Here is an 18068-nt window from a genome sequence, read left to right on the forward strand (position 1 = left end):
GGCTGCCCAGGGAGGTGGGGGAAGCCTCCTGCCTGGAGGTGTTTGCAGCCAGGCTGGAGGTGGCTGTGAGCAACCTGCTGTGGTGTGAGGTGTCCCTGCCCATGGCAGGGGGTTGGGAGTGCTGAGCCTTGAGCTCCCTTCCAGCCCTGACAATTCTATGACTCTGTGGCTTAGTGGTGGCCTTGCAGTGCTGGGTCCAAGGTTGGAGTTGATGATCTTGAAGGTCTCTTCCAAGCAGAGATACTCTGTGATTCTGAATGTCAAAGGAGAGAGATTTAAACACAATTCCCACTTCGAGCCCCCTTTCAGAGCTGTAACCTTCATTCAGTGTTCATCAGAGCTTAGCTTGTCACCAGAGCTTAGCTGGAGGTGGGGAGATTGAGGCTGGAGGGGAGGAGGAAGTTCTTCCCCATGAGAGTGGTGAAGCCCTGGAATGGGTTGTGCAGGGAGGTGGTTGAGGCCCCAGCCCTGGAGGTGTTTAAGGCCAGGCTGGCTGAGGCTGTGGCCAGGCTGATCTAGTGTGGGGTGTCCCTGCCCATGGCAGGGGGGTTGGGAATGGCTGATCCTTGTGGTCCCTTCCAACCCTGACTGATACTAGGATACTATGATCCACCCTCCCCTTTCCTTTCCCCCAGCCTCACCCAGTGGCTTTGCAGAGCTCTGTAGGTACCTGAGGGTCAGCTTCTGGTGGAGCTGAATCAGCCATGGCAAGTTGCAGTCCCTTTGCTTGCAGGCTGCTTTGGTGGGGGAGATGTGGCTCTGGTCACTCTGAGTTTCCTATCTGCACTACAAAGGATCCTTTTCACCTCCTTTGCTGAGCTGCCTGTGAGCAGTGCAGCTGAGTGCAGTGCTCCTCAGCCTGCCCTTGCTGCTCCCTCCCCACAGGAAAGGAGTGGTGCAGAAGGCTCTCAATGGCATTTCCTATTTTCTTCAGCTGGCAGCATCTGAGGCCTGAATCCAGGCAGGAGAGCTGCAGGCAGAAATGCCACCTGCAGCTGGAACCAGCTCCACTGCCCCCTCCCCTGCAGCACAACCTCACAGACAACCCCACTCAGCATCCTGAGAGCCTGGGGCTGGTGGCTGAGCAGGGGGAGGTGGCAGTGGCTGGAGAGCTTCTTGGGCTGTTTCTCCAAGAGCAGCAGCAGGAATATTTCAGTTGCAGCTCTGCCAACACAAATCCTGTTTATCTGAGAGGTCTTGCTCGGGAGGGTGAGTGGTTAGCATGCAGCTCATGAGCAATCTGCTGCAAGGTTGGAGAGTTGCTCTGTGCTGCCTGCCAGCTGAGGTGGTTTTGAGCTTGCCCCCCCCCCCCCAGTGTAGCACTGAACTCTCAGGGGAGAGCCCTGGTGTGGCAAAGAAAAGGCACAGCTGGCTGAGGTGTGCTCAGGCTCCTCTAAATGACAGAGTCAGGGAAGCTTTCAGGTAGGAAAAGGCCTCTAAGACCACTGAGTCCAACCTCCTCCCCTGCCCATGCCCCACAGTGCCACATGCACTCATTGCTTCACCACCTCCAGGCCTGGGCTGCCTGTTCCAATCCCTTGCAACAAGGAAATTCTTCCTGATCTCCAACCTAACCCTCCCCTGGCACAATTTCAGGCCATTTCCTCTCCTCCTGTCCTTAGTTACTTGGGAGCAGAGACCAACACCAGCCTCACTCCACTCCCCGGTCAGGGAACTGTGGAGAGCAGTGAGGGCTCCTCCCAGCCACCTCCTCTCCAGACTAAACACCCCCAGTTCCTCAGCTGCTCCTCAGAAGACATGCCCTCCACACCCCTCACCACCTTCACTGCCCTTCTCTGGACCTGCTCCAGCCCCTCAGTGTCTTTCTCACACTGCAGTGCCCACAACTGAGCCCAGGATTTGAGGTGCAGCCTCAGCAGTGCCTAATACAGGAGCATGAACCCTGCCCTGCCCCTGCTGCCCACAGCATTGCTGCTCCAGCCCAGGCTGCTGGAGGCCTTCTTGCCCACCTGGGCACTGCTGCCTCAGCTCCAGCTGTTGTCAACCAACACTCCCAGGTCCTTTTCTGTTGGGCAGTTTGCAGCCACTCTGCCCCCAGCCTGGAGCCTTCATGGGGTTGTTGTGACCCAATGTGTCCAGAGACTGGCTGGGGAGAGGTCTTGAGCACAAACCCTATGGGGAGAGGCTGAGGGAGCTGGGGTTGCTTAGCCTGGAGAAGAGGAGGCTCAGGGGAAACCTTCTTGCTCTCTGCAACTCCCTGCAGGGAGGTTGGAGCCAGCTAGGGGTTGGTCTCTTCTGCCAGGCAAGCAGCAGCAGAACAAGAGGACACAGTCTCAAGCTGTGCCAGGGGAGGGTTAGGCTGGAGGTGAGGAGAAAGTTCTTCACTGAGAGAGTTGTTATCTGTTGGAATGTGCTGCCCAGGGAGGTGGTGGAGTCCCCATCCCTGGAGGTGTTCCAGAGGGGCTTGGATGTGGCACTTGGAGCCATGGTTTGGTTGTCAGGAGGTGTTGGGTGACAGCTTGGACTTGATGATCTCTGAGGTCCTTTCCAACCATATTGATTCTCTGATTCTATGAAGTGCAGCACTTGGCTTTGTTCAACCTCATCCCATTGGCCATAACCCATTGATCCAACCCATCCAGCATCCCAAAGCAGGGCAAGAGAGGGGTTGTGCCTTTGGGTCAGTGCAGCTGGCACTTACAACCAGGTGAAGGGGATCTCAGTGCCAGAAGCCTTCTGACTGTCCCTTGATGAGCACATCCTCATGGCCCTGCCTATGGCTCTGACTTTTCATGACACAGCTCCAGGCCTGTTTGCAATGAGAATGGGGTCAAAGCCTTCAGAGGGAATGGGGTCAAAGCCTTCAGAGGGAATGGGGTCAAAGCCCTCAGAGGGAAGAGTGGGGTCAAAGCCCTCAGCAGGGGATTTTTAATGCCTGTATTTGGTGGTAGAATAAATTAGCTAAGAACTTAGGGGGAATAAGCCACATCACAGAGGGTGCTGGCAGCAGCTGAAGGAGCTGTGTCTCCTTGGTGTGCCAGAGGTGTGCAGCTGGTAAATCCTTCTTCTTCCTGTGCACAGAGGAGGAAGGAAGGAAAACCAGGGTTCAGTTCTCTCATGCTTTAATCAGTGAGCTGGGCAGAGGTAATCACTTCAAAATGTCAGCTGTTGTTCTTTTAACCTTCAGTGGTGGTAGGTGAGCTGTTGACTAGCACAGGCTGATGTGGCCATAGCCCTCACAGAATCACCAAGGTTGGAAGAGACCTCAAAGCTCATCAAGTCCAAGCTGTCCCCACAGACCTCATGACTAAACCACAGCACCAAGTGCCACATCCAATCCCCTCTTGAACACCTCCAGGGATGGGGACTCCACCACCTCCCTGGGCAGCACATCCCAGTGGCCAACAACTCTCTCTGGGAAGAAATTTCTCCTCACCTCCAGCCTAAACCTCCCCTGGCACAGCTTGAGACTGTGTCCTCTTGTTCTGCTGCTGTTTGCCTGCCTGGGAGAAGAGACCAACCCCCACCTGGCTCCAACCTCCCTTCAGTGTCTGAATGTGTGTGAGGCAGAGTGTGAGGTCAGACTGAGCTCAGGGGTGAGAGAGGAGCAGTCCCAGAGCAGAGATTTTCCCCAGGAGCAAAGGATCCATGGCACCACAGCTACCCTCAGCTCTCCTGCAGGAGCAGGAAAGGGGCTGCCTGGTGGCTTGGTGTGGTTGCTCTGCTCCTCAGATTATAGCATCATAGTATCCTAGTATCAGTCAGGGTTGGAAGGGACCACAAGGATCAGCCAGTTCCAACCCCCCTGCCATGGGCAGGGACACCCCACACTAGATCAACCTGGCCACAGCCTCAGCCAGCCTGGCCTTAAACACCTCCAGGGCTGGGGCCTCAACCACCTCCCTGCACAACCCAGTCCAGGGCTTCACCACTCTCCTGGGGAAGAACTTCCTCCTCCCCTCCAGCCTCAATCTCCCCACCTCCAGCTTCATTCCATTCCCCCTAGTCCTATCACTCCCTGAGAGCCTGAGCAGTCCCTCCCCAGCCTTCTTGGAGCCCCCTGCAGATCCTGGAAGGCCACAATGAGGTCACCTCAGAGCCTTCTCTTCTCCAGACTGAACAGCCCCAACTCCTTCAGTCTGTCCTCACAGCAGAGCAGCTCCAGCCCTCTGCTCCTCCTCCTGGCCCTGCTCTGGACACCTTCCAGCCCCTCCACATCCCTCTTGCCATAGGGGCTCCAGAACTGGAGGCAGGACTCCAGGTGGGGTCTCCCCAGAGCTGAGCAGAGGGGGAGAATCACCTCCCTTGCCCTGCTGGCCACACTTCTCCTGCTGCAGCCCAGGCTCTGCTTGGCTTTCTGGGCTGCAAGTGCACACTGAGAGCTCCTGCTGAGCTTCTCCTCCCCCAGCACCCCCAAGGCTCTCTCCTCAGGGCTGCTTTCCAGCCAGTCCCTGCCCAGCCTGCATTTGTGCCTGGGATTGCCTCCAGCCAGCTGCAGGACCCTGCCCTTGCTCTTGTTGCACCTCCTGAGGTTGGCTTGTGCCCACCTCTGCAGCCTGTCAAGGTCAAGATGCTGCACGGAGGGAGGGAAGGGCTGGCCAAGAGCGTCTGAAGAGCTGTTTAACAGCCCAGCACAGCCCAGCTTGGCATCTGGCCGCAGCCTGGTCGGCTGGTAGCTGGCACCGGCTGTCTCAGAAGGGCTTGGAGGAGCAGCTGGAGCCCCGCGGAGCGCTGCTGCTGCCTGCGGGCAGACACTTCGGTGTGCCAGCGCCGAGTCAAGGATTCATTGGCGCTGCCGCTGGAGCCGAGCCGGGCCCGGGGCAGGTTGGTGCCTGGCTAACGGTCTGCCTTCCGCAGATGTTGTTTGGGAGCTGCGGGTTCCAAGCCTTGCCAGCTAAACTCCCTTCTTTATTTGCGCTGAGTGCATTCGCAGTTGCATCATTTCCTCGGTCGGAGCTGCTCTATTCGTGCCGGGAGGGGTTGGCAGGTGGGAGAGAAAGCCTACGGCAGAGTGCTCCCTGGTGGTGGAGATTCCATCCCGCCTCGGGTCCCGTCCCCTGGCAGTGGGAGCTGAGCAGGGGAGGGCCAGACTTAAGGAGAGCATAGAATCAACCACGACAGAAAAGACCTCAGAGCTCATCAAGTCCAAGCTGTCACCCAACACCTCCTGACAGCCAACCCATGGCTCCAAGTGCCACATCCAATCCCTTTTGAACACCTCCAGGGATGGGGACTCCACCACCTCCCTGGGCAGCACATCCCAGTGGCCAATCTCTCTTGCTGGGAAGAACTTTCTCCTCACCTCCAGCCTGAACCTCCCCTGGCACAGCTTGAGACTGTGTCCTCTTGTTCTGCTGCTGCTTGCCTGGCAGAAGAGACCAACCCCCAGCTGGCTCCAACCTCCCTGCAGGGAGTTGCAGAGGGCAGGAAGGTCTCCCCTGAGCCTCCTCTTCTGCAGGCTAAGCAACCCCAGCTCCCTCAGCCTCTCCTCCCAGGGCTGTGCTCCAGACCCCTCCCCAGCTTTCTTGCCCTTCTCTGGACACCTTCCAGCAGCTCAACCTCTTTCCTAACCTGAGGAGCCCAGAACTGGACACAGGACTCCAGGTGTGGCCTGTTCAGTCTGGAGAAGAGAAGGCTCCCAGGTGACCTCATTGTGGCCTTCCAGGATCTGAAGGGGGCTCATGAGAGTGGTGAAGCCCTGGAATGGGTTGTGCAGGGAGGTGGTTGAGGCCCCAGCCCTGGAGGTGTTTAAGGCCAGGCTGGCTGAGGCTGTGGCCAGGCTGATCTAGTGTGGGGTGTCCCTGCCCATGGCAGGGGGGTTGGCACTGGCTGATCCTTGTGGTCCCTTCCAACCCTGACTGATTCTATGATAACCAGTGCTGAGATATTGCCTTGCCAACCCCCTCCCTAAACTGCAATCCAAAGTCAGACTTTCTCCCCTTTTCCTTGGCAGCCTTCTCTCCTAGGCAATCATTTCTCTGCCTTTAAATGATTGATAGCCTGTGACCTGCTGGGCTGTATTTTCTCACTATCAACTGCTGTTTAACAAGGTAATAAAAAGTGGTATCAATCTTCTCAGCAGAGAGCTGCTGTTCTTCATCAGAATAACAGGCAGGGATTGAGTGCTGTGACTCTGCCTCTTTGGCAGCTGACACTGATTTCAGGTGGCAGAGTTGATATATGGAATATTCAGAGGGGAGAAGTTATTCAAGTGCCATCATTAGAGTGGATGTTAGACAGAAGTTCTTCAGAGTGAGGCTGGGGAGACTCTGGCACAGATTGCTCAAGGGAGGCTGTGGATGATCCCTCCCTGGAGGTGTTCAAGGCCAGGCTGGATGAGGCCCTGAGCAAGCTGGGCTGGTGGGAGGTGTTCCTGTCTGTGGCAGGGGGTTGGAACTGGGTATCTTTAAGCCCCCTTCCAACCAAAACCCATCATGCAGGAAGGCTGGAGAAGGACTTTTCATAAGGGTGTGTAGCAATCACAGAATCACGGAAGTTGGAAGAGACCTCAAAGCTCATCAAGTCCAACCTGTCCCCACAGACCTCTTGACTAAACCTGTGGTAGCTGTGGCCTCAGCAGTGTGAAGAAGAGAAGGCTCCCAGGTGACCTCATTGTGGCCTTCCAGGATCTGCAGGGGGCTCCAAGAAGGCTGGGGAGGGACTGCTCAGGCTCTCAGGCAGTGATAGGACTAGGGGGAATGGAATGAAGCTGGAGGTGGGGAGATTGAGGCTGGAGGGGAGGAGGAAGTTCTTCCCCATGAGAGTGGTGAAGCCCTGGACTGGGTTGTGCAGGGAGGTGGTTGAGGCCCCAGCCCTGGAGGTGTTTGCAGCCAGGCTGGCTGAGGCTGTGGCCAGGCTGATCTAGTGTGGGGTGTCCCTGCCCATGGCAGGGGGGTTGGCACTGGCTGATCCTTGTAGTCCCTTCCAACCCTGACTGATTCTGTGATACTAAGCAGGAAGGGTTTGAAGCTGAGTTAGGCTCAGGCTGGATCTGAGGAAGGTGGTCTGCAGTGTGAGGATGGTAAAACTCTGGAGGGTGTCCAGGGGGGCCATGGCTGCCCCCTCCCTAGAGGTGTTGGAGGCCAGGCTGGGTGAGGCCTTGAGCAGCTGGGTCTAGCTGAGAGGCAGCCCTGGCCATGGCAAGGGGGGGCTGGAGAGGATGATCTCTGAGGCCCCTTCCAACCTGAGCCATTCTGTGATTATGGGGAAGTCTTTTCCCCTCCAAGTGGCAGCCCAAGCTGGTGTGAATTTCATGAGGGCAAACCCCACATCTTGCCCCTGGGGGCCCCCAGGAGCAGGTACAGAGCCTCCTTTTATCAAGTCTATTGCTTTGAGTGTCCAAAGCCTACCTCTGCCTGCTCCATGCTTGGCACTCTAAGTGATGGCTGCATCCTTTATGCTGCTGGGCTCCTGCTGGTGGGGAGCAGTGCCCCAGCTGCTGACCCTTCCCCCAAAGCACCCAGAGAGCTTCAGCTGGTGCTGTGCCCCAGCACAGTGAATTGAGCCCAGCTGCTGCCCCTCCCAACCCTGGCTGGTGGCTGAAGTGTTCTGAGCCCTCCTGGGGCAGGGAAAGCCTCCAGTCTGACCCCACCACCATGCAGCCAGGAAAACAGGCCTGCTGTTCTTGGCCTGCTGCTGGGCTGCCCCATGAAAGGAGGCTTTATCAGCAAGCAGGGCTGAGGAGCCTCTGCTCCTTTTAGGAACATCTAAGCCCAGCTCTGGAATGTTAACTCTGGTGCTCAGAGGTGAAGGAAACTGAACAGAGAGGTGAAATGGGAGGGCAGCTGTTCACAAACTGCACGTCCTCAGAGCCAAGCTCGAGGGGTGCCCATCTGACAAGCCTGGGGATGAATCCTTCTCCTCCCTCATCTCCATCTGTCTTTTGCCACAGGGACTGAAGATTCAGATCAGATCCTTTTAAAACCACAGCCTCAGAACCTTTCAAAACCAGCACCACAACCTGTGAAACCTCTGAAAACTTGAGTTTAAGGCTCAATGTGAGACTGGAGGCTGAGGCTGGACTGTGGGCCAAGCAGGCAGGCAGCATGGCCATGTCTAGGATAGGATAGGATAGGATAGAATAGAATAGAATAGAATAGAATAGAATAGAATAGAATAGAATAGAATAGAATAGAATAGAATTAACCAGGTTGGAAAAGACCTCAGAAATCATTGAGTCCAACCTCTCACCCAGCACCATCTGATCAACTCAACCATGGCACCAAGGGCCTCATCCAGGCTCTTCCTAAACACCTCCAGGGATGGGGACTCCACCACCTCCCTGGGCAGCACATCGCAGTGCCCAATCTCTCTTCCTGGGAAGAACTTTCTCCTCACCTCCAGCCTAAACCTCCCCTGGCACAGCTTGAGACTGTGTCCTCTTGTTCTGCTGCTGCTTGCCTGGCAGAAGAGACCAACCCCCACCTGGCTGCAACCTCCCTGCAGGGAGTTGCAGAGAGCAAGAAGGTCTCCCCTGAGCCTCCTCTTCTCCAGGCTAAGCAACCCCAGCTCCCTCAGCCTCTCCTCCCAGGGCTGTGCTCCAGACCCCTCCCCAGCTTTCTTGCCCTTCTCTGGACACCTTCCAGCAGCTCAACCTCTTTCCTGAGCTGAGGAGCCCAGAACTGGACACAGGACTCAAGGTGTGGCCTCAGCAGTGCTGAGCACAGGGCACAAGGACTTTTGATAAGGGCTGGGAGTGACAGGATGAGGGAAATGGCTTTGAGCTTGAGGAGGGCAGATTGAGACTGAACATGAGGAAGAAATTCTGGAGAGTGAGGCTGGGGAGACTCTGGCACAGGCTGCCCAGGGAGGCTGTGGCTGTCCCCTGCCTGGAGGTGTTTGCAGCCAGGCTGGATGAGGCCTTGGGCAAGCTGGGCTGGGGGGAGGTGTCCCTGCCCATGGCAGGGGGCTGGAACTGGATGAGCTTTAAGGTCCCTTCCAACCTAAACTGTTCTATGCAGCCATGAAATCCAGCTGCTGGGCCTGTCCATGGCACCTCCCGAGCTGAGCTCTCCATGGTGAGCCATGAGTGGGCAGGTGGCAGAGGCAAATCTGGAGGTGCAGCTTGCAAGGCAGTTGGGGCCACTGAGCTGTCAGGGGAGGAAACTTAAACTCTGCTCTGCTCCCAAGAGTTTACATAAGTGATGACTGAAGGGAGAGGTCAAAGTATTGGGTGCTGTGATGGTGCCTTGCTCAGCTCCTCACCAGGGCTGTGCTTTCCCCTTCTCAGCAGCTAAAGCAAACCCCCTCAAGCTCTCTGTGCTGCCCATGCCCCCCTGGCCCTGTGTCTGGCAGCATGATGAGGCTTAACCCCCCCTCCAGAATCTGCTCTGTGGTGATCTTCATGATCAGCAGTGCCCTCAGCAGTGCTTCTGTGCTTGCCCTGCAGTGGCTTGTGGAGAGGAGTTGGCTCTGCTTTGGGAAGCCCCAGCTCCCAGAGGATGAGGATGCTGCTGATTTGGATGTGATGGTTTCCATTACAAATGTATGTCCCAGTGTGATCTGATCTCCTCAGGAGAAGCTGTGGGGTGTGTGTTGGGTTTTGCTTCAGCTCTCCTATGTCCAGGCAGTGTCCCTGGTGTGCTCCTGGGAGGGCAGAGCAGCAGCAGCTGGTATCTGATCTCTCTCCACCCTGCCTGGCTGATACCTTCCACCCACCACGGTCCCCAGCTGCTTTCTGCTTCAAAGAATTGAAATGAGGCTTGGCTGATGCCAAGGGCTTAGCATATGAGGAGGCTGCCTGGGTGCCTGAGTCCATCTTCTGGTCTCCCAGTGAATAAAGAGGGAGTTTGTCTGCTGGAGGCTGTGGTTCTGGGCTTCACACCAGGCCTGCCTGCACTGCACAGACTCACAGGTTGCATCAGGTTGGAAGGGTCCCTCAAAGGTCATCTTGGCCAACCTCCCTGCAGTCAACTAGAGCAGGCTGCCCAGGGCCCCATCAGGTCTGAGCTTGAATGTCTCCAGGGATGGGGCCTCAACCACATCCCTGAGCACCTAGACCAGGCTGCTCAGGGCCCCATCAGGTCTGAGCTTGAATGTCTCCAGGGATGGGGCCTCAAGCACATCCCTGAGCACCTAGACCAGGTTGCCCAGGACCCCATCAGGTCTGAGCTTGAATGTCTCCAGGGATGGGGCCTCAAGCACATCCCTGGGCAGCCTGTTCCTGTGTCTCCTCACCCTCACTGTGCAGACCCTCCTCCTGATGTCCAACCTAAATCTGCCCTGCTCCAGATTCAAACCACTGCTTCTTGTCCTATCCCCACAGCCCCTTCTGAGCAGTCCCTCCCCAGCCCTCCTGTAGGTTCCCTGCAAATACTGAAATGCAGCTCTGAGGTCTCCCTGGAGCCTTCTCATCTCCAGGCTGAGCAGCCCCAACTCCCCCAGCCTGTCCCCATAGCAGAGTTGCTCCAGCCTCTGATCATCTTTGAGACCTCCTGGACCTCCTCCTCCAGGTCCATGTCCTTCCTGTGTTGAGGGCCCACAGCTGGCCCCAGCCCTGCAGGGGAGGTCTCCCCAGAGCAGAGCAGAGCAAAGGGGCAGGATCCTCTCTCTCCATCCCTGGCCAAGCTGCTTTGGCTGCAGCCCAGGCTGCCCTTGGCCTCCTGTGCTGCCAGTGCCCACTGCTGGCTCCTGCCCAGCTTCTCCCCCACCAGCACCCCAAGGCCTTCTCTGCAGGGCTGCTCTCAGGCTCATCATCCCCAGCCTGGCTTGCTTTGCTTGGTGTTGATGTGGTAGCTGCTGAGCTGCAGCTGCTGTTGCTAATTGCTGGTGGCCCTTATCTTTCCTAACCCAATTTTTGGTAGCAAATATCTGTGAGCCAGAGACTCTCTCTGCCTGGTGAGCTCTGGGCCACGCACCTCAGGACCAGGAGCAGTGCAAACTGAAGGCAGAGCAGAAGAGGCTTTTGCCATGGTGTCACCCTGCTGAGGGCTTGCTGGGGGCAGCTGGGAGCAGAGGCAGAGCCCCTTTGGGGCAGTGGAGTTCTGCTGCTGGGTGATGTGGCTCAAGTCTTCTTGCACCTGCTGGAACCAGCCCTGCCAAGATGCTGCTGCGAGCTCTCCAGTGAACAATGGGAAGTGTCAGGGCTGTCAGCACCCGGGGGTGGGAAGGGATGCAATAAAGCAGAGCTAGGGCTGCTGTGGAGTCCATGAGTGCTGAGGAGGCCTCCTGGCCTGCACGGAGGTGAGCTGGTGCCATCTAATGCTGTAAGGGTTGAAGTGCAGGCAGCAGCACTGGGGATCTCTGCTGCCATCCTTTCTCCTCTCCAGCAGCAGATGCTGGATGGATTCCTCAGCTCTTAATCAAAAATTCCTTCTGTGCTCCTCTGCTACATTCATAGAGTCACAGAGTGGTTTGGGTTGGAAGCAGACTTAAAGCTCAGCCAGTTCCAGCCCCCTGCCATGGGCAGGGACACCTCCCACCAGCCCAGCTCGCTCAAGGCCTCATCCAGCCTGGCCCTGAACACCTCCAGGGAGGGGACAGCCACAGCCTCTCTGGGCAGCCTGTGCCAGAGTCTCCCCAGCCTCACTCTCAAGAGTTTCTTCTTCATCTCCAGTCTCAGTCTCTCCTCTCCCAGCTCAAAGCCATTGTTCCTCATCCTGTCCCTCCCAGCCCTTGTCCAAAGTCCCTCCCCAGCTCTCCTGGAGCCCTTCAGGTACTGGAAGGCTGCTCTGAGGTCTCCCTGGAGCCCCAGAGCTGGAGGCAGTGCTGCAGATGGGGTCAGAGCAGAGGGCAGAATCCCCTCCCTGTGCTGCTGCTCTCCCTGCTCTGGCTGCAGCTCAGCACAGGGCTGGCTCTGGGCTGCCAGGGACCACTGCTGGCTCCTGGGGAGTTTGTCACCAGCTGACCCCCCCAAGGCCTTCTCCTCAAGGCTGCTCTCCAGCCACTCCTTGCCCAGCCTGGATTTGTACTTGGGATTGCCCTGACCCAGCTGCAGGACCTTGCCCTTGGTCTTGTTGAATTTCTTGAGGTTGTCTTGGGCCCAGCTCTGCAGCCTCTCTGGATGCCTCTGGATGGATCCTTCCCTCCAGCCTGTTGCCCACACCACTCAACTTGGTGTCATCCACAAATATGCTGAGGGTGCCTCAGTCCCTGAGGTTTGCCACTTGTCACTGGTCTGCATTTGGACACTGAGCTGTTGACCACAACTCTCTCAGTCAGTTGGGAAACAGTAAGTTGTGTTATCTGAAATCTTGCTTAGACACCTCCTGGCCCTCTGCTCCACCCTGCTGAGACCACACCTGGAGCACTGTCTGGAGCCCTCAGCACAGCCAGGGAGCTGGGGGAGCAGGGCCAGAGGAGGCCACAGCAGTGCTGGCAGGGCTGGAAGCCCTCTGCTGGGAGCCAGGCTGAGAGAGTTGGCCTTGGGCAGCCTGCAGAGGAGAAGGCTCCAGGGAGAGCTTCTGGTGGCCTTGCAGTGCTTCAAGGGCCCAGCAGAGAGCTGGGGACAGAGCTTTGAGCAGGGCCTGATGGGACAGGCCAAGTGGGGAGGGTTGGAAAGGGCAAGAGGGAGCTTGAGAGTGGGGAGAAGGAGAAATGTTTGGCAGTGAGGGTGGGGAGAGCCTGGCCCAGGCTGCCCAGAGAGCTGGGAGCTGCCCCATGCCTGGCAGCAGTGCAGGGGAGGTTGGTTGGGGCTGTGAGCAGCCTGCCCTGGCTGGGGCTGTCCCTGCTGGCTGCAGTGAGTTGGATTGGATGATCTTTCCATGTCCCTGTCCCCCCAAACCATTCCATGCTGTGTTCCCAGCAGTGTGTTGATGGCAGCAGAAGTCTCTGAGCGTGCTGCCCGGCAGCTGGATCAGCAGCAGAGGGGCTGGCTGCAGTGACTGAGCTGAGCAGTTGGGTATCTGTGGGGACAGGAGCAGCAGGGAGTGGATGGTAGGATGGTAGGATGGTAGGGCTCCAGGTTAGCCCTAGTTCTTCTCCTTGTGGCTCTGTGATGCCCCCAGGCCACCCTGCCGAGCCTCTGCCTTTGTCCTGGGCCATGGCTCCGGCTGCCGCTCCCTTGAGGTGCGGAGGGGCGAGCGGCTGGGAAGCCACCCTGGGACAGTCTCACAGTCTCACAGCATCACCAAGGTTGGAAGAGACCTCAAAGATCATCGAGTCCAACCTATCAACACAGACCTCATGACTAGACCATGGCACCAAGTGCCACATCCAAGCCCCTATTGAACACCTCCAGGGATGGGGACTCCACCACCTCCCTGGGCAGCACATCCCGATGACGAATGACTCGCTCGGTGAAGAACTTTCTCCTCACCTCAAGTCTAAACCTCCCTTGGCACAGCTTGAGACTGTGTCCTCTTGTTCTGGTGCTGCTTTCCTGGGAGAAGAGACCAACCCCCACCTGGCTACAACCACCTTTCAGGTAGTTGTAGAGGGCAATGAGGTCTCCCCTGAGCCTCCTCTTCTCCAGGCTAAGCAACCCCAGCTCCCTCAGCCTCTCCTCCCAGGGCTGTGCTCCAGACCCCTCCCCAGCTTTCTTGCCCTTCTCTGGACACCTTCAAGTCTCTCAATGTCCTTCTTAAACTGAGGTCCCAGAACTGGACACAGGACTCAAGGTGCAGCCTAACCTATGCAGAGTACAGGGGCACAAGGACTTCCCTGCTCCTGCTGGCCACACTCTTCCTGCTGCAGGCCAGGATGCTCTTGGCCTTCTTGGCCCCCTGGGCACACTGCTGGCTCCTGTTCAGGCAGCTGTCAATCAGCACCCCCAGGTCCCTCTCTGGCAGCTCTCAGCCGCTCTGCCCCCAGCCTGTAGCTCTGGGCTCAGGGCTGGGACGCTCTGTGTTTGACTCCCTGCCTCCTCTCTCCCCGGGGCAGGTTCGAGAAGGGTCGCATTTACACCTTCATCGGGGAGGTGGTGGTCTCCATGAACCCCTACAAGAACCTGAACATCTACGGGCGGGACACCATCGAGCAGTACCGCGGCAGGGAGCTCTACGAGCGGCCTCCGCACCTCTTCGCCATCGCCGACGCCGCCTACAAGGCCATGAAGAGGCGCTCCAAGGACACCTGCATCGTGATCTCAGGTGAGCTGCGGCAGCTCTGCCCCCCCGGCAGCGCCTGGCCCTCGGGGGACGGCAGGTAGGGACCGAACGATTTGCCTAATGGCAGCGCTTTGTCCGAGGGAGCGCCGGCAATCTGCTCCTTTGCGTTTCAATCCCTGCCTGGAGACCTCTGCAATTGCTTCTTCTCTCATTCAAGAGCTGCTCTCAGTCGTCAGCTTCATCTGAGTCTGCAAAGTGATGGCTTCAATGTGAGCCTCTGCTTTGCTCTGCCTGTGTCAGTGAAAGGGCAGAAGTGATCCTCAAAACACCCAGAACAGCAGCCCCAAGCAGTGCTGGGACAGACACCCTGAGCAGGAGCTGGAGGCTGAGCCCCGCGGCAGCCACACTCCAGCAGGGGCTACAGGAATCCAGCACAGCAGCACTGGGGAGCTCAGCTCCCACGGGAAGTGGTTGTGAAAGGGCAGAAGTGATCCTCAAAACGCCCAGAACAGCAGCTCCAAGCAGTGCAGGGGCAGACACCCTGAGCAGGAGCTGGAGCCTGACCCCCGTGGCAGCCACACTCCAGCAGGGGCTGCAGGAATCCAGCACAGCAGCACTGGGGAGCTCAGCTCCCAGGGGAAGTGGTTGTGAAAGGGCAGAAGTGATCCTCAAAACACCCAGAACAGCAGCTCCAAGCAGTGCAGGGACAGACCCCCTGAGCAGAAGCTGTGGGGAGAGAGGTGTTGGGGACAGAGGAAGCCAGCTGTCAGGAAGCAGAGAGTCTGAAGCCCAAGAGAAACAGCTGTGAGCTTTGCTGCTTCTCACATGCCAGCCTGCTCCAAGATTTCCCAGGTGATTCTCATGCCCTGTGCTGTAGGCTGAGCCCCGTGGCAGCCACACTCCAGCAGGGGCTACAGGAATCCATCACAGCAGCACTGGGGAGTTCAGCTCCCAGGGGAAGTGGTTGTGAAAGGGCAGAAGTGATCCTCAAAACACCCAGAACAGCAGCCCCAAGCAGTGCAGGGACATACACCCTGAGCAGGAGCTGTGGGGAGAGAGGTGTAGGGGACAAAGGAAGCAAAGAGTCAGGAAGCAGAGACTCTGAAGCCCAAGAGAAGCAGCTGTGGGCTTTGCTGCTTCTCCCATGCCAGCCTGCTCCAAGATCTCTCAGGTGATTCTGATGCCCTGCACTGTAGGCTGAGCCCTGTGGCAGCCACACACCAGCAGGGGCTGCAGGAATCCAGCACAGCAGCACTGGGGAGTTCAGCTCCCAGGGGAAGTGGCTGTGAAAGGGCAGAAGTGATCCTCAAAACACCCAGAACAGCAGCCCCAAGCAGTGCAGGGACAGACACCCTGAACAGAAGCTGTGGGGAGAGAGGTGTTGGGGACAAAGGAAGCCAGCTGTTAGGAAGCAGAGTCTGAAGCCCAAGAGAAACAGCTGTGGGCTTTGCTGCTTCTCCCATGCCAGCCTGCTCCAAGATCTCTCAGGTGATTCTGATGCCCTGCACTGTAGGCTGAGCCCCGTGGCAGCCACACACCAGCAGGGGCTACAGGAATCCAGCACAGCAGCACTGGGGAGTTCAGCTCCCCGGGGGAAGTGGTTGTGAAAGGGCAGAAGTGATCCTCAAAACGCCCACAACAGCAGCCCCAAGCAGTGCTGGGACAGACACCCTGAGCAGGAGCTGTGGGGAGAGAGGTGTAGGGGACAAAGGAAGCAAAGAGTCAGGAAGCAGAGACTCTGAAGCCCAAGAGAAGCAGCTGTGGGCTTTGCTGCTTCTCCCATGCCAGCCTGCTCCAAGATCTCTCAGGTGATTCTGATGCCCTGCACTGTAGGCTGAGCCCTGTGGCAGCCACACACCAGCAGGGGCTACAGGAATCCAGCACAGCAGCACTGGGGAGTTCAGCTCCCCGGGGGAAGTGGTTGTGAAAGGGCAGAAGTGATCCTCAAAACGCCCACAACAGCAGCCCCAAGCAGTGCAGGGACAGACACCCTGAGCAGGAGCTGGAGGCTGAGCCCCGCGGCAGCCACACACCAGCAGGGGCTACAGGAATCCAGCACAGCAGCACTGGGGAGCTCAGCTCCCAGGGGAAGTGGTTGTGAAAGGGCAGAAGTGGTCCTCAAAACACCCAGAACAGCAGCCCCAAGCAGTGCAGGGGCAGACACTCTGATCAGAGCACCAGCAGTAGAGTTCTGGTCATGACCTTTCCCAAGGTGAGCCTCTGCCTCCCTTCCCCCTCCCAGCCCTTTGGCTTTGTTGTCACTGCAGGTTGACAGAGAACCTGCTAAAGGCTCTGGGAAGGTCTCTGGCCTTGTTTGCCAGAAGGCCTCTCAATAGGTAGTTAAAAGAGAAGACTTGTGTCTGGAGCCTGTGTCAGAGGGCACTAAGGGCAACTCCAGGGGCACTGAAAGCATTCAGGCTGTGCTAAAATCCTTATGGGCTTGCTCCCTTCTCCCCTGCTCAGAGGCCCCTGGAGGGTAAGTCAGATATGAGGGATGAGTGCTTCAGTGGCTTGAAAGCTGCTGCTGACCCCACAAGAGAGAGGCTTTGATGGCTTTTTAGCCCAGAAAGCAGCTGGAATTACCCCACTAGGAAGCATGCCAAGTCTAGCAGTGCTCACAGGTCTTCCCTGCTCAGAGGCCCCTTGAGCAGGGTCCTGCCTGTCTGCAGCACTGCTGGTTTTCGTCCCTCAGCTGTTTTGTTCCTTGTCTGGTGCCTGACCAGTGCCTTGTGGTGGCTCCCACAGTGGGAGCAGGGCTGGTACCATCAGCGGTGGCTGGCTGCATCCTGGCACTCCCTCTCCTGGCTGTTCCTCTGCTTTCACAGCCCTGAAAAGCACGAGCCCCAGCTCTGGAGGGCTCAACAGAGGCCTCTTGTGCTGCTGCTGCTGGCCCAGCCTCGCCATGCCAGCCTTTCTGCCCTAACAATGTTCCTTTTGATCTGTTCTGTGCCAGGCCCTTGCCCACCTGTGGGATCCTGCCCAGCAGCAGCCAGGCAGGGCCAGGGCTGTGTTTAGGAAGCGTTCAGAGTGCAGGCAAAGTGGATTGCTTTAAATGAACCAATAGGAAGCCTCCCAAACACTCTTTGGGGTACAATTCAGACTGTTTCAGGAGTGTGCTTGGCTTTCTCTGCTCTCTTGTGATCTCCTTGTGTTTCCCCCCCCAGGTGAGAGCGGGGCTGGGAAGACAGAGGCCAGCAAATACATCATGCAGTACATAGCAGCCATCACCAACCCTGGGCAGAGGGCTGAGGTGGAGAGGTGAGTGAGAGACAGGCAGAGCAGCAGGGGCAGACTGGTCTGGTTGTGGATCCCCCTGTGGGCTGCCAGCACCATGCTGGGAGATGCTCTTCTGTGCTAAGTACAGAATCACAGAATGCATCAAAGCCTCAGAGGTCATCTTGTCCACTCCCCCCTGCAGTCAGCAGGGACATCTCCAGCTAGAGCAGGTTGCTGAGGGCCAGAACAAGTTTCACCTGGAATGTCTCCAAGGGTGGGGCCTCAACTGCCTCCCTGTGCCAGTGTCTCACCACCTCCCTGTGCAGAACTTCCTCCTGATGTCCAACCTACCTCTGCCCTGCTCCAGATTCAAACCACTGCCTCTTGTCCTCTCCCCACAGCCCCTTCTGAACAGTCCCTCCCCAGTCTGCAGGTACTGAAATGCAGCTCTGAGGTCTCCCTGGAGCCTTCTCCAGGCTGAGCAGCCCCAACTCTCCCAGCCTGTCCCCATAGCAGAGGTTCTCCAGCCCTCTGGTCCTCTTCATGGCCTCTACTCTGTACCCACCCCTTCAGCTCCATGTCCTTCTTGTGTTGGGGGTCCCATATCTGGACACAGCCCTGCAGGTGAGGTCTCCCAGAGCAGAGGGGCAGGATCCTCTCTCTCCATCTCTGGCCAAGCTGCTTTGGATGCAGCCCAGGCTGCCCTTGGCCTCCTGTGCTGCCAGTGCCCACTGCTGGCTCCTGCCCAGCTTCTCCCCCACCAGCACCCCAAATCCTTTCCTGCAGGGCTGCTCTCACTCTCATCACCCCCAACCTGCCCTGATGCTGAGGATTGCCCTGACCCAGCTGTAGGACCTTGCACTCTGCCTTCTTGAACCTGTGCTCTCTCTGGGGAGACCTTAGAGC

At 57.6% G+C, this 18068-nt stretch overlaps 1 protein-coding gene across 1 annotated transcript in view; it reads left to right on the top strand.

Annotated features, from left to right (window-relative positions):
• The window catches only part of MYO1D (myosin ID), a 236232-nt gene that overhangs the window by 39091 nt on the left and 179073 nt on the right, over positions 1-18068 (top strand). The window contains 2 exon segments of the mRNA XM_068167175.1: positions 13780-13988; positions 17111-17204. Of these exon segments, the coding sequence (XP_068023276.1) occupies positions 13780-13988; positions 17111-17204 (303 nt within the window).

Source organism: Melanerpes formicivorus, unplaced genomic scaffold (genome assembly GCF_026170545.1).
Source record: "Melanerpes formicivorus ecotype bairdi unplaced genomic scaffold, bMelFor1.0.p_v2 SCAF_113, whole genome shotgun sequence".
Lineage (NCBI taxonomy): Eukaryota > Metazoa > Chordata > Aves > Piciformes > Picidae > Melanerpes > Melanerpes formicivorus.